The 12838-nt window shown below is 40.1% G+C and overlaps 1 protein-coding gene across 1 annotated transcript in view; it reads right to left on the bottom strand.

Annotated features, from left to right (window-relative positions):
- Positions 1 to 12838, bottom strand: part of LAMA4 (laminin subunit alpha 4) — a 104603-nt gene that overhangs the window by 44518 nt on the left and 47247 nt on the right. The window contains exons 7-13 of the mRNA XM_086744055.1: positions 12652 to 12803; positions 12399 to 12509; positions 8271 to 8382; positions 4845 to 5012; positions 3898 to 4091; positions 1887 to 2003; positions 757 to 905 (exon numbers count right to left, since the gene is read on the bottom strand). Of these exons, the coding sequence (XP_086600181.1) occupies positions 757 to 905; positions 1887 to 2003; positions 3898 to 4091; positions 4845 to 5012; positions 8271 to 8382; positions 12399 to 12509; positions 12652 to 12803 (1003 nt within the window). The remainder of the gene's footprint in view (positions 1 to 756; positions 906 to 1886; positions 2004 to 3897; positions 4092 to 4844; positions 5013 to 8270; positions 8383 to 12398; positions 12510 to 12651; positions 12804 to 12838) is intronic.

Below are 12838 nucleotides of genomic sequence, written 5' to 3' on the forward strand. Positions count from 1 at the left end.
CTTAAAGGGTAGTTTTAAGTTTATCTTCCAAAAACATATGTCCATTATGTTACTTAAGTTAGAATTTGGTGAAATATTTTATTTAAGAATTAACTTGCAGCAGTGATTTTTTTCCATAGTAGTCCCAATTGCAAATAAAGTCATATTTCAAATCTGTCTAAAAGTGACTTTTTAGTAAGTTGGGGGAAAGTTGATGCATTTAGTATCTTCCAGGAAAACAGGGAGACTTACAGTAAGTTTTTGATGTTACAGTGGGCCAGTTTCACTCGGACACAACCTATTGAGTATCATAATTACTCCATCTGTAAGCCAGTTCTTGAACAAAAATTATCGCCAAAGGTAATTTTTTTTTGGCCCATAATGCAAAACATTTTAAAATGTGAATGAATTTAGTGACATGAGCTGTTTCTGCAAACCCCTTTAATCTGCCTGTATTATTTTACTTTTCAGTAATCTACCTTTCCTATTCTCTTGCTATGAGAAGAGAAGAACATGCCAAATTGAAAGGGGAGAAAGTCATGCAAGATATTTGTTTGTTTGTTCTTTGAAAAGATTAACTGATTTTGCTTAGTTCAACTTCAGCTGTTCCCTGCGGACCATGACAAGTCCTTCCATAAATGTCTTAACAGTGATTTGTTTAGTGCGTATTCACAGACAGCATATCTAATGTCACTATGTTTTTGCTTGTCTTTTAGTTCATTCAGCTGGTCAATCAGAAGCACTTGTATGAACAGAGTCTGCTGAAGTAAATTTTACCGGTCCAGCTCATCAGCAAGTCTTCTTAAGTTGTGTGCATGATGCATAGCCTTTTCTATCAAATCATCATCAAACAGAGACAGATTGGCTAGTTTTTCTTGCAATTCCTTTTTCGCTCCGTCTATTTCTGCGTAGAACCCTGACACATTCTGGACAAAATATGGAAGGAAGAAAGGAAGATTAAAATTGTAAAAAATGAAGTCTATGTTTTGATTATTATCTTTTATTTTACCTTTATATTATTATAAAGTTGTTGTTTTAAATTATATTTGTTTTGTGTTGTTTTTTAGCAGATAAAAAAGTTGAAAGATCAAAAAGAGTCTGTCTCATGAATGTCAGTATTGCAAGAAAAAATGCAGGAAGATAAAAATCAAGCAAAATTACAGGAATCCCTTAAAAAGATACTAGAGATATATATCTGAAACACAAAGGAAAGAGAGTTGAGAACTGGCTTACTGTCCTTTATATTTGCTCATTTGTATTAAATTATACCAAAATTTTAAAGTAAAAGATTAAAAAGAAAGCAGCTTTGGTAAAATGGCAACTATTTTAGTTAGCAGAACCCCAGTTTTATTTTATTTTCTTATAGAAAGTCCAAACCCCTAAAATTTCTAAAAAATTTCTACAACACATTGTTTCATTCAAAACACTGGATACTAGTCTACAGTTCCAGAAGAGGATTTCTATAAGACAATGTGTTTGTACATATTTTACACTCTGACAACAGCTTGTTTTAACACAGATATGTAGAATCCTTACCCTTCTCCTGTGCTCACTTGCAGGTACAAGAAAAGCAATTCAGCATATAGTACAGTCTGTTACCAGAGCATTTTTTGGCAGCTGCTTGTAATGAAATGATTGAGAACTCTATAGCAAAATCCTTCATTCAGCTGTGCCTACAGTAATGTGTCCTTATAATATTATATGTCCTTATTTTTCTGAGGCAGTAAAATGTAATGATAGGGCTTTTCATCCAGGAAAATTTGTACATTTTGGGGGAAATATTCACTAGTTATCTCACTGAAGCAGTATAAAAAAGAGGGGGTTTTATTTATGTGTCTAAAGATATGACTTTTTATAAGTTAAAAAAATCAGGACATGTCATTTAAACAAGTCGTTGAGGCACCTACCTTTATTACTTCACTTAATTCAGAGCTGACCTTTTGTGGTCCTGCCAAAATAGTTGTGGCACTTAGTAGAACGCCATCCACTTCATCTATTTGGTCTTTTATTTTCTCATGTTGTTCCTAAAAAAAAAAATTAAATTAAATCACATTCAAACCTTAAATTTCTTAGTGAATTGCTACAATACAATGTTACCATTTTGTTGTGTTATTAAAGTTAATTCAAAAGATTAAGTGATAAGCTAAATAAATTTTAGACAAATTTGAAGTCTAAATTTTTCCCAGACATCTCTAATAGCTGCATTTTGTAATATGACTCTTTGCATTTTCTTGTCTTTGTGAAAGAAATGTGATTTTTTATTTATATGAATGAATTTCATTTTATATTACAGCATGAGCAATTATTGGAATGAAGCATTATTCAGTGCACTGCCAGCAGAGACAATTTAAACGTGGATTTTTCATAGTGGTCTGGAGACTAGATTTTTTCTGAAGGTTTTTAAAACCTACCATACAGAGATCTCTTTTCCTTGTCAATAGTAAAGCTAATGTGAACAATCTCTTTTGTACAGCATCTGCCTTCATTGTGAGGAATAATGAAGATCCAACTGGTTAAAAACAGTGAACAATTACAACTGCACACTTCAGGCTTTGCTTCATAAATGTGAGATGAGCTGCAGCTCGGGACTGTAATTATGAAACAATGGAACAACAGAAGAGGTTTTGTACATAAGGACCCCAACCTGCTTGTAGAAGAATTCATGAGAACAGCATGCCTGATTTCTCTATTGAATTATTAGACCTTCCACATCAGCGTGAACTTCTAGTGCTGCAAATTTCAAGAGCTCAAAACTCAGCCACTGATACTATGAAACCCAAAGGTTAGCCTGAATTTGCAAGATTGTTCTTCAGATCACAAGATTGCTCCCTAAACCCCTCATGTCCAGAATAAAAAAAAATTGCAGCCATTGAAATGAAAACAATTTACTTCAAATGGTCCTAAATTGTTCTCTTTCTCATTTTCTTCCCTGCTGAAAAAATACATGAAGAGAAGAATTTTAAGGGGGTCATTCTGGTTTTGCATCCCTTAAAGGAAACTAAAGAAAACAGAAAAAGAGTCACAAAACTGCTGGGAGGAGAAAAAATAGTCTTTTTGTATGGATGATAGATTAGGTACTTTTCTGGGATAAGAAACCTGAGAATTCAATTTCCTCATCAGTCAGATGGGATTTGAACCTAATACCATCACTTACAGGGAAACATGCCCCCATTCTGTGTTGTTGGGGATGGGTCTCCTCTGAGCTCTCCTCTGGAGTGATTACTTTGTTCAAAATACTGAAACTATTCATTTGAATGGAACATAAGGGAAAACTGCTGTAGCCTTATAGCTAAGCTATTCACACAGCAACTATCAAGATATGTGTTGTGGAACAGTTATAGAATGGATTTGTACTGGATGATGCAAGGACAATAATCTGCTCTTCCTGAAAAAATGGAGATGCATTTTGTTTAAAGACGGCCAGAGACAAAGTTTGGATGAGACAGTATGAATGCACTCAGCCCAGGGCATGAATGCAGTGCAGAGTCTTGATAAATAATTGTTTTAATATAGTATAGTTACTTTTGTGAGCACTAAGTCCTTCCACATTATAAATCAGTACATAATAGGTGAAAAAATCTCACCACAGTATTTATAGCAGCTATGCTACATGGAATTTTAAGCTTCTTGGGTTTTGTTGTAATAAATCTTCCTAGTTTAGGCATTAATACCTGTCTCTTCCCTGGCCTGCTGAGACTTGGCATTTATTGTCACTCCATGAATAAATAATAGTACCTTGCACTTCCATAGCTTGTTTCTTAGAACTGGAGAGTCAAACTTGTCCTGCTGAGTGGTCCAAAAAATTCCTTTTTGCTGTGGTGATTCCTGAATCTAAACTATTTGCAATCTATTGTTTTAAGCACTGTCAGAGATTGAGTGTTCACAGACAACAGTTATGATAAATGCAGTGCATAATACCTCACGTTTTTGAAGACTGGCTGTGTTTTCCTTATTTATATCCTCTGTTTGTATAACATAGTCAAGCGCCTGGTCTAAGGCCTCCTTCAGGTCTGAAAGCTTCACATCCTGTTCGCTGAGCTGCTCCAGCACATCAGATACTAGAGATCTGGTGTCATTGTACCTCTCATGAAACTCTTCAACTTCCTGTAACACTAGGAGAAAAATCAGAGGCCACTGATTAATCCAAAGCTTGAGTTTATGACTTTCCTATGCAACAATTTCTATTGCTGTTACTCAGAGGACAGTAAGACACATTTGTTAAAAGCTCACTTGAGAGATCATATACCAACATTTTAATTTTCCGTCCTCTTTTGAAACAGACAGATACCTCTCGTTTTAGTATCTTATCTTAACGCCATTAATTCCCCCTCTCAAGTAGCTTTTCGTAAAAGACACTAGGTTTGACTTTCCTTGCTCTTCATTTATTTTTTTTCATTGTCACAAAACCAGGCTACTCTGGAGAAGTCCTTATTGTCCTGGGGCTCTGACTCATGTTCACCAAGCTGTGAGAACTAAGCTGCTGCTCTTTCCCATACCAGCAGTTTTTCTCTCTACTGGAGTTTATTGTCCCCATGGCAGAGCTGGCAGGGGGGGAAGATGATGTTCACAAGAGCAATTCCAGTCCTGGCACGAACCTTCCTAAACAGCTATCACTGAGGTGCTGCAGCGCACAAGCACACACAGACATACACATATTCGTCTCCCCATTCTGCCACAGGGGCAGCAAGTGCCAGCAGAGACTTGCGGCAGACATTTGGAAGCAGCAGCATCTTCAGCACCCCAGTTGGTGCTTGCCAAGTGCCTGCTGGTCCTCCTCAGGGGCTCAGCAGTACATCCAGAGCTGTTTGACTCATCCCAGCTGCCCATCAACCTGTGCATGAACGGAAAACAGATTTAAAACTCACGCTCCTCCGCTGCGTTTTCCTCCTCCTCTGCAAGTTGCTTCTGATTAGTGAAAGGCTTACGGTGTTTGATCTCCTTCAGCATCTCCTCAGCCATGCTCAGCTTCTGGGCAATTTCTTCAGGGCTCAGCTCTTGTTGCATTGCATAGTATTTCATCTTGCTGCTGATTTCTGTAGGACAAAGGAACAGATGGCCAATCCAGCATGGCTACAGGGAAGTAAATATTGTAGGGTACTTTTACTTTTGTGAATCCAGATCATGCTGATGGCAAAAGAAAGTTTTAATTATCTTCCAGCTCTATAGAAGATAATTATTATGTTTAATCCACTCTTAAAATTAAACCTGTAAATAAATCACACTTTCTGGCATATTGGGGGTCTCATCAGAAGAGGATGAGATTAAGGAGGGATGGGTTGTGTGCATTATTTAGCTTGGCAGTTCCGATAGGCTGGGATCATAATTTTATTCTGAGTTCAGCAGACTGAGGCTTTTGTCTAGGATTGTAGTTTTTAAGTGCTGCTGCAAAAATGTTGTGTTTATTATTGTGCTGGTTTTGTGTAACATGGGTGGGGGCTACAGTGGCAACTTCTGTGAGAAGATGGTAGAAGTTTCCCCTTTGTCCAGTGGGCCCGACTGGATCTAGGGCTGACCTGCTGCTGACCAGGGCCAAGTGGTGATAAATACATTATCACAGAGGTGACAGTGATAACGCCTCTGGGATAACATATTTAGGAAGGGGAAAATTTAAAAAAAGAAAAAAGAGTGAAGAAGCAGAAGCGGGAGTAGAGAGGGGGAGGCGCGAGCCTTGTGGGCCTTGCAGGCCTCACCCTCTGGCCTCCTGCCGGGCGGCTGCCTGGGCCCAACTTGGCCCGGCCTGGCTGCAAGAAGTGGAGAGGAGATGAGATGTGAATGAGATCCTGAGAGGCATCTGCCTGAGCCAATTGTGAAGAATTTCTTGTGAGAGGAACGGCTGCAGACGCCAAGGTCAGTGAAGAAGGATGGAGGAGTAATGCGGCTCCTGGCCAAGATTCCCCTGCAGCCTGTGGTGATGACCATGGTGGAGCAGGTTGTCCCCCTGTAGCCCATGGAGGCCCATGGAGGAGCAGAGATCCACCTGCAGCCCATGGAGGACCCCATGCTGGGGCAGGCGGATGCCTGAAGGAGGCAGGTGTTCTTCCCCGAGGAGAAAGGAGGGGTAGAAAGTGACGTGATGAACTGACTGCAACCCCCATTCCTTATTCCCCCCTGTGCTGCTCAGCAGAAGGGAAGGAGGTAGAGATAATTTGAAATTAAGGTTGAGCCCAGGAAGAGGGAGGGGTGGGGGGAAGTTGTTTTTGTTCTCTCTCATTATCCTGCTTTGGTTTTATTAATAATAAATTGAAGTATTTTTCCCCAAGTTGGGTCTGTTTTGCCCATAATGGTAACCTGATTGATCTCTCCTGTCCTTATCTCAAACCTTGAACCTTTTTTTTGTTATATTATCTCTCCCTCATTCCCTTGGAGGGTGGGGGAGTGAGTGAGAGACTGTATAGCTTGGTCCCAAGTGCAGCTAAACTACGACACAAGTCTTCCTTACAGAACTTGCTACAGAGCTTGCAGTAATTGCTCTAAGACAGAATTGCTCAGGTCTATTAATCAATCAATTTCTATTAATTGAAAAAGGGCTGCCTAACCTCAACTGATAGTCAGCATTTCTATGCTGGTGCCATATACACCTTTCTTACACTGCTGGCTTTGCCAAAGACTGGGAAAAATCAGTGTGCTCTATGGCAGGATGGAAGCCATCACAATGCAGGTGTACATGGGACAGGGATGCTTCGAATATGTTCACTTGGGACTTTATTGCTTTCTGTAAGTAGAGAAAAAGAGGCTGCAATTGGCTTAATCTCAGTTTGATATATTGGAATGAGAATGATATGTCACAGATATTCTAGATGAAGATGATCATCCCTGACGAGGAAATATTTTTTAAGAGTAATTGTGCCTGGGAAGGTGTTCACTATTGTAATTTACCCTTTGATATATAGTAGAGTAAAAATTCTTGAAGATGCAAGAGGTTTTGACAGGCTGTAGATAAAAAAAACAAAAACAACTTCTCTAGGAGGGTGTAAAATACATACATTTACAGCCAGAAGAGAAATTACACTTAGAAATTTCTGCTAGTTCTTGAGATGCCTTTATTGCTCTAGCATGTTGCCCAAAGACGGACTTTATAAGTTTTATCTGCATCCCCTCACATCATATGGACAGATGAGCTGGACACGGAGACAACAGGTTACAGTTTGTCCCAACATTTTAACATGGAAAAGCTCTTAGTATCACTCTTCTCCTATTTTTTTGGAGATCTTCATCGTAGTGTTTACCTCTCCTAATGTAAATCAGCATTACTGTAAGAATTTCTGATGATCTGCACTAGCCACATGGTTTACAATTCTGCCTTTCACTTATACTACAGGCCACACTTTCTTTGTGGAAAAAAAAAGGCAATGAGATTGCAGTTTTCCAATTCTACTTCTGTATTTCAGGGAAAAAAAAAAACAACCAAGAACAAGAGGACAGCAGCTAGTTTCTAAGGCTCTGTAGATGCGTCTGGACCCAAACTCGATTGAAAATTCTGGTCAGAAGATGCAATAAGCAGCTTGAGGAGAAAATCATCACCACTTCCCATGATGAGCCTGGGGAAGCAGTAAGTTCACCAAATTATTTACTATTCAGCATCCTTTTCTTTTCAGAAGCATCTGCATGAATTTATATGAACCAGCACAATCCTACTCAGCAACAGTTTGCTAAAAGGCAAAAGCTAGATTTAAAGTAACACTCACTGGTGCTATTGCCAGAGTTAGTCAGACCTAACTGACTGCAATGGGTTCAAAAAGGAAAGCACAGTTTTTAAAAAATCTGTCTAGTTATTCATATGGCCTCCATTACTTATCAGCAGGATGGGAAAAGTGCACTTGCATGAATCTGCTGACAAGTAAGACACAGAGCACTCTCATTGCCCATCCAGTGCTTGTATTTACGGCTTCATCCAGCCCCAATCTGATACAAATCTGATTACTGACTTTTAATTTTTTTTTATTTTTTTTTTACCACAAGTGTATATAAATACCTTGAGCAGCTATTCAAACAAACAAAGGCTACAAACTGAATTAGATTAAGGTATTTCATGTAAACCTATTTACTATTATTTTGCTCTGTCAAAGAGAGAAAAAAGAAAGATAAACTCTTGTTCTAGGTGTCAGACCAAGTCAGCCCGTGGTGTCAGTTGTCTTTTAAGAGAGACAACTTTTCATCATGGCATTGTAGGCTGTGAAAGCCTTATGTGTGGGTTGCTTTGTGACAGTGCTCAGGTGCTGTGATATCTTTTTGCTAGAGGTGTCATTAATACAGGCTTGACATTGAACTGAACCAGAAAGCAATCCATTTACCTTGAATGTTATCCCGCATATTACTGAGCTGCTGCACAAGCTGAGTAGCACGGTTGTTGGTCTCCATGGTTTCCTTCTGTACCAGTAGGCCTTTGCTGGATGCTTCATTTCCCTATGAATAAACCATGTGAGCTAGACGTTAGATTTCTTTTCAGATCCATATGCATGCGTGAGGATGAGCAGTGTAAACACACATTTTGCTTTTTCCTGATGAGCATGTGAAAGTCCATTTATCATATAAAGTGGTATTTACAGAGGTGTTTGAAGTGAAGGGCTGTCTTGTGGGTATTTTCAGAATTGCAGAGTGAAAGATTAAAATCTGTCTCATATTTATCCATCATTTGCTGCAATCAAATTGCCATAAATTATGTAGAGTTGTAAAACTCCCATCTGCTGAGGCATTCAGCAGGGCTGGCTCATTTTGCTGGGTATGGCATTTCCTGAGTAAGCATATAGACTGAAGAATAAGATGTCAAGCTCACAACCATTTTTAGATCAGTGCCTCCCTCAAGTGAAGTCCCCAGCTCTGCAACTTGTTAAAATTAAGAAAAAGCATGAGGATTCAAAATACTCTGAAAAGCACAGCCACACTCCTATACGTTGGAGGCTGTACTCTGCATTGTGTTCCCTTGCATGTAAGGGAAATGAAGAGTTACCATGTCATAGTTACCTCTCCTAGAAGATCACTGACTTTGGGAGTCCTTAGATTTAATTTTCACCAGTATTTCCCAGGAAGGAGAAAAAGATATGACTGCTGTGCCATTGATGTTTCCTGAACCCTGTGTGTGTGTGTGTGTGTGTGTATGTGTGTCTACGTATAACTCTGCACCACCTGTTTACCAGTGGTAAGGTGTTTGATTCATGGTGCCTGTTGGGGTTGCATCAGCAAAAATTCCCACTGTAAAATTAGTTTCTGAGTCTGGGGTGCCCTGACACCTCATAAGCCGGAAGATAGTTGGCTTGGTGTGCCATGTCATGCTTGTTTAATGCTGCAAGAACCACAGAGGACTCTGTGGCCACCCTCCAGCCCTGCAGTGCTGAGCTGTGCTTTGGCTGCGGGGTCAGAGCCAGCAGCGGCTGGGACCCATGCACGCAGTTGCCACTCAGGGTTTGCAGAGGCACCACGTGGGGCTTGGAGGCAGGGCCAGGATGGCTGGTGCCGCAGAAATGAGTGGGCACCCTGATAAAACACACATAAGGGTTTACAGAAAGGTTTTAGTTTTATTTCTGTTTACTTGATTTTTCAGTCTTTGAAGGGCAAACACTATGTTTTTAACTCATATTCCTTTATTTCTATTCGGATTCTTGGGGATGCTCTGTTGCTCAGCATCACCACTTCATGCTTATTTTTAGCAACTTGTTACTGGTTTTACACACACTTCCCTTTACTAGTAATAGTCTTTCCTTGACATCTTTTTCTTTAACTATTGAACACCTGGGGAATTGCTGAGACAATTTTCCTGATTGCTATGAGATTGATGGGAAACACAGCAGCATGAGTGAGGGGTGCTCTTAGGGACCCTCAAATTCCTGCTGATCTACAAAGGCTCATCTTGAAATTTGCCAAGAGCCCGGGAAGGAAAGATGTTCGGCTTTCTCTGAGTCTCTGCCAAACATTCAGGATTGAGCTACATGCTGTTTTACTCTAAGCTCATCCCAAACAGACTCAGGGAGTTACAAGTCACATTTATTCGTCTCATTTAGCAGGAGGATTTTCCTGCAATTGCTGAATTTACCCTGCCTTTGGAGTTTAGATCAGAATCTGCAGCAAGCCCTCAGACATAGGGATGTGCATGTGAAATGCTCTAAATGGAAGACGCGGCACATCTCTGCAAAACCCACTCAAGGCCCTGGCACTTGTTTTCCATTAAAGTGCCTTGAAAGAGCAAAAAGATCAAAATAGTCAGTTACAGAATCATAGAATAGTTTGAGTTGGAAGGGACCTTTAAAGGCCATCTAGTCCAACCCCCCTGCAAGGAGCAGGGACATCTCCAACCAGATCTGGTTGCTCAGAGCCCTGTCCAACCTGGCCCTGAATGTTTCCAGGAATAGGGTATCTACCACCTCTCTGGGCAACCTGTCTCAGTGTTTCACCACCCTCATTGTAAAAAATTTCTTCCTTGTATCTAGTCTGAGTCTACCTCCCTCTATTTATAACCATTACCCCTAGTCCTGTCACAACAGACTCTGCTGAAGAGTTTCTTCCCATCTTCCTTACAAGTCCCCTTTAGGTACTGGAAGGCTGCTCTAAGGTCTCCCTAGAGCCTTCTTTTCTCCAGGCTGAACAATCCAAGCTCTCCCAGCCTGTCCTCATAGGAGAGGTGCTCCAGCCCTCTGATCATCTCTACGTCCCTCCTGTGGACTTGGTTCAACAGGTCCATGCCCTTCTTATGTTGGGGCCTCTGGAGCTGGATGCAGTACTCCAGGTGGGGTTTCACGAGAGCAGAGTAAAGGGGGAGAATTGGCCTTTTTTTTACGGTGGTCTTCCTTCCACTGTGAGAGTCTGGTGCCATTATTTCCCTGCCTTTACAAGCAATCAAAAGTATTATTGTGGAACAAGTGTTAGAAATGACCAGGGAAAAAAGACTAGAGGAAACACTGAATTTATTGCTTCAGGGACAGTCAAACTGAGGAACGAGCTAAGAAACCCCCAGGCAGTACTGAAGATGACAAAAATGCTATTAGCCAAATTCACTAAATATTCCTAGAAAACCTCACGCCTTGATCATCCTGCCTACCAACTAGGGACACTGAGGCATGTGAGCTCTGCTGGATTTTCACAGGAACAGAGGTATGTGTGTGGGGGAGCTGATTTAATCAAACCTCTCTTGAACACAGGTATAGTCTGTGTAACTTTGCAGTGCCCTTTCTGCTAACTAAGTGCTGATTAAAAACACTGAAACCCAAATTTTCTCTTCCACCTCTCTGTATGGTCCTTTCTCCTCTTCCTTTGTGTTTTTTCTCCTACTTGCTCCTGTATTTGAGTTTTAGTCTAAGATATAATTTTGTCTTCTGATGGAGCTGGTTAGTGATTACAAGGTCTGGCATTTTGCAATAAGCAGGAAATATACTCTAGTCGTACTACAGATGTGACTATGTCTGGGAATAACATAGTGTGATATATCTCACTAATATATATGTATCTTGGCAACAGAAAGATGTTTAATAATATCTCTTTAAAATAGAGGAGAAGCAATTTTGAGCGCTATTTCTTCTCTTAACATAGATCACATCAATATTCTTCTAGGGTGCAATGGAAGTGTTATGTGAGCTGAGAGCAGATAACCTTAATTTTATAGCCTGGCAGTTGAATGTGGATGCAACATTTATGATTACGATTGTGTTAAAACACATCTTGAGCGCTGATCGGTCTCCTATCTCAGTGAGTCATGAAAAACCTTTTAAACTGTCACTTTTGTAATGTATTTTGAAGTGTCTAATTTGGGCTAACTTAATTTTATGAAAGCATGTATGTAAAATAGATATAGTACAAACACTCCCAAAGTAAATTTGAATTAGTTTAGTTTTGGTTATTTTGCTTAATTAGAAATCAAAATGTGAAATAGAAAGGCAGCGTGTCTATGTGGTACCAAACATGTTGTGTATGGGGGCAGGTGGGAACTCAGAGCCTGACAGGAGGCTTTTTGTGATTGGTGGCAAATCTCCGATCACATTCAACAGACTTTGGCCCTACATCTTTCCTTTTTTGGGAAGATGATTTCACAGGTCCTTCATGCTTTTAATTCAGAGCTAAAGTAGAAAGTTTAGAAATAGAAAATAGAAATAGAAAGTTCTCCCAACTATCCTTCACTCTTGTTTGGTGAACCTAGAAGTTCAGACTAGATGTTAGGAAACATTTATTTCCTCATAGGGTGGTCAAACACTGGAATGAGCTTCACATAGAGATGGTGGATGCCCCATGTCTGTCAGTGTTCAAGAGGCATTTGGACAATGCCCTTAATAATATGCTTTAACTTTTGGTCAACCCTGAAGTGGTCTGGAACTTGGACTAGATGATTGTTGTAGGTCCCTTCTAACTGGAACTGTTCTATACTAACTTCTTATGCCCTCATGAAAATATGACAAACTGCAAACCTTCAGAGCTCTGGCAGGGGGCTATAAACAAACCTGTTCATCAAGTATTGCTGCCTCTCTCAGGAGATCATTCATGTCATCTGCAGCATCATCAACCTGGATGGTCCAAAGCACAGCATGGTTCTTTTTTTTGGACATTGCTGCCTGTGTGCGGGGGAAAAAAAGTCAGTGCATCTGAAAACAAATTATTTCTCTAGTGAGGGCAGGGATTGAAATTTATGGGAATGGAGTGGAAATTCATAGATTAAAATTACATTAAAAAATAAAATGTCATCAATGTTTGTACCTGGAGATGTGTGGTAGTGAGGTTCAGGTCATTCAAGCGCTTTTGAGCGGCAACACCTGTAGAAATGCTCAGTAAAGTCGATTTGCTTTCATCGATAGCCAGAACTGCTAATCGGATGTCATCTGTCAAATCCCAAATACATTTATCGCAGCCTGATAAGAAAGTAAAAGTGTCATTTTTCTTCAGT

The sequence above is a fragment of the Chlamydotis macqueenii genome, chromosome 3 (genome assembly GCF_036417535.1).
Source record: "Chlamydotis macqueenii isolate bChlMac1 chromosome 3, bChlMac1.mat, whole genome shotgun sequence".
Lineage (NCBI taxonomy): Eukaryota > Metazoa > Chordata > Aves > Otidiformes > Otididae > Chlamydotis > Chlamydotis macqueenii.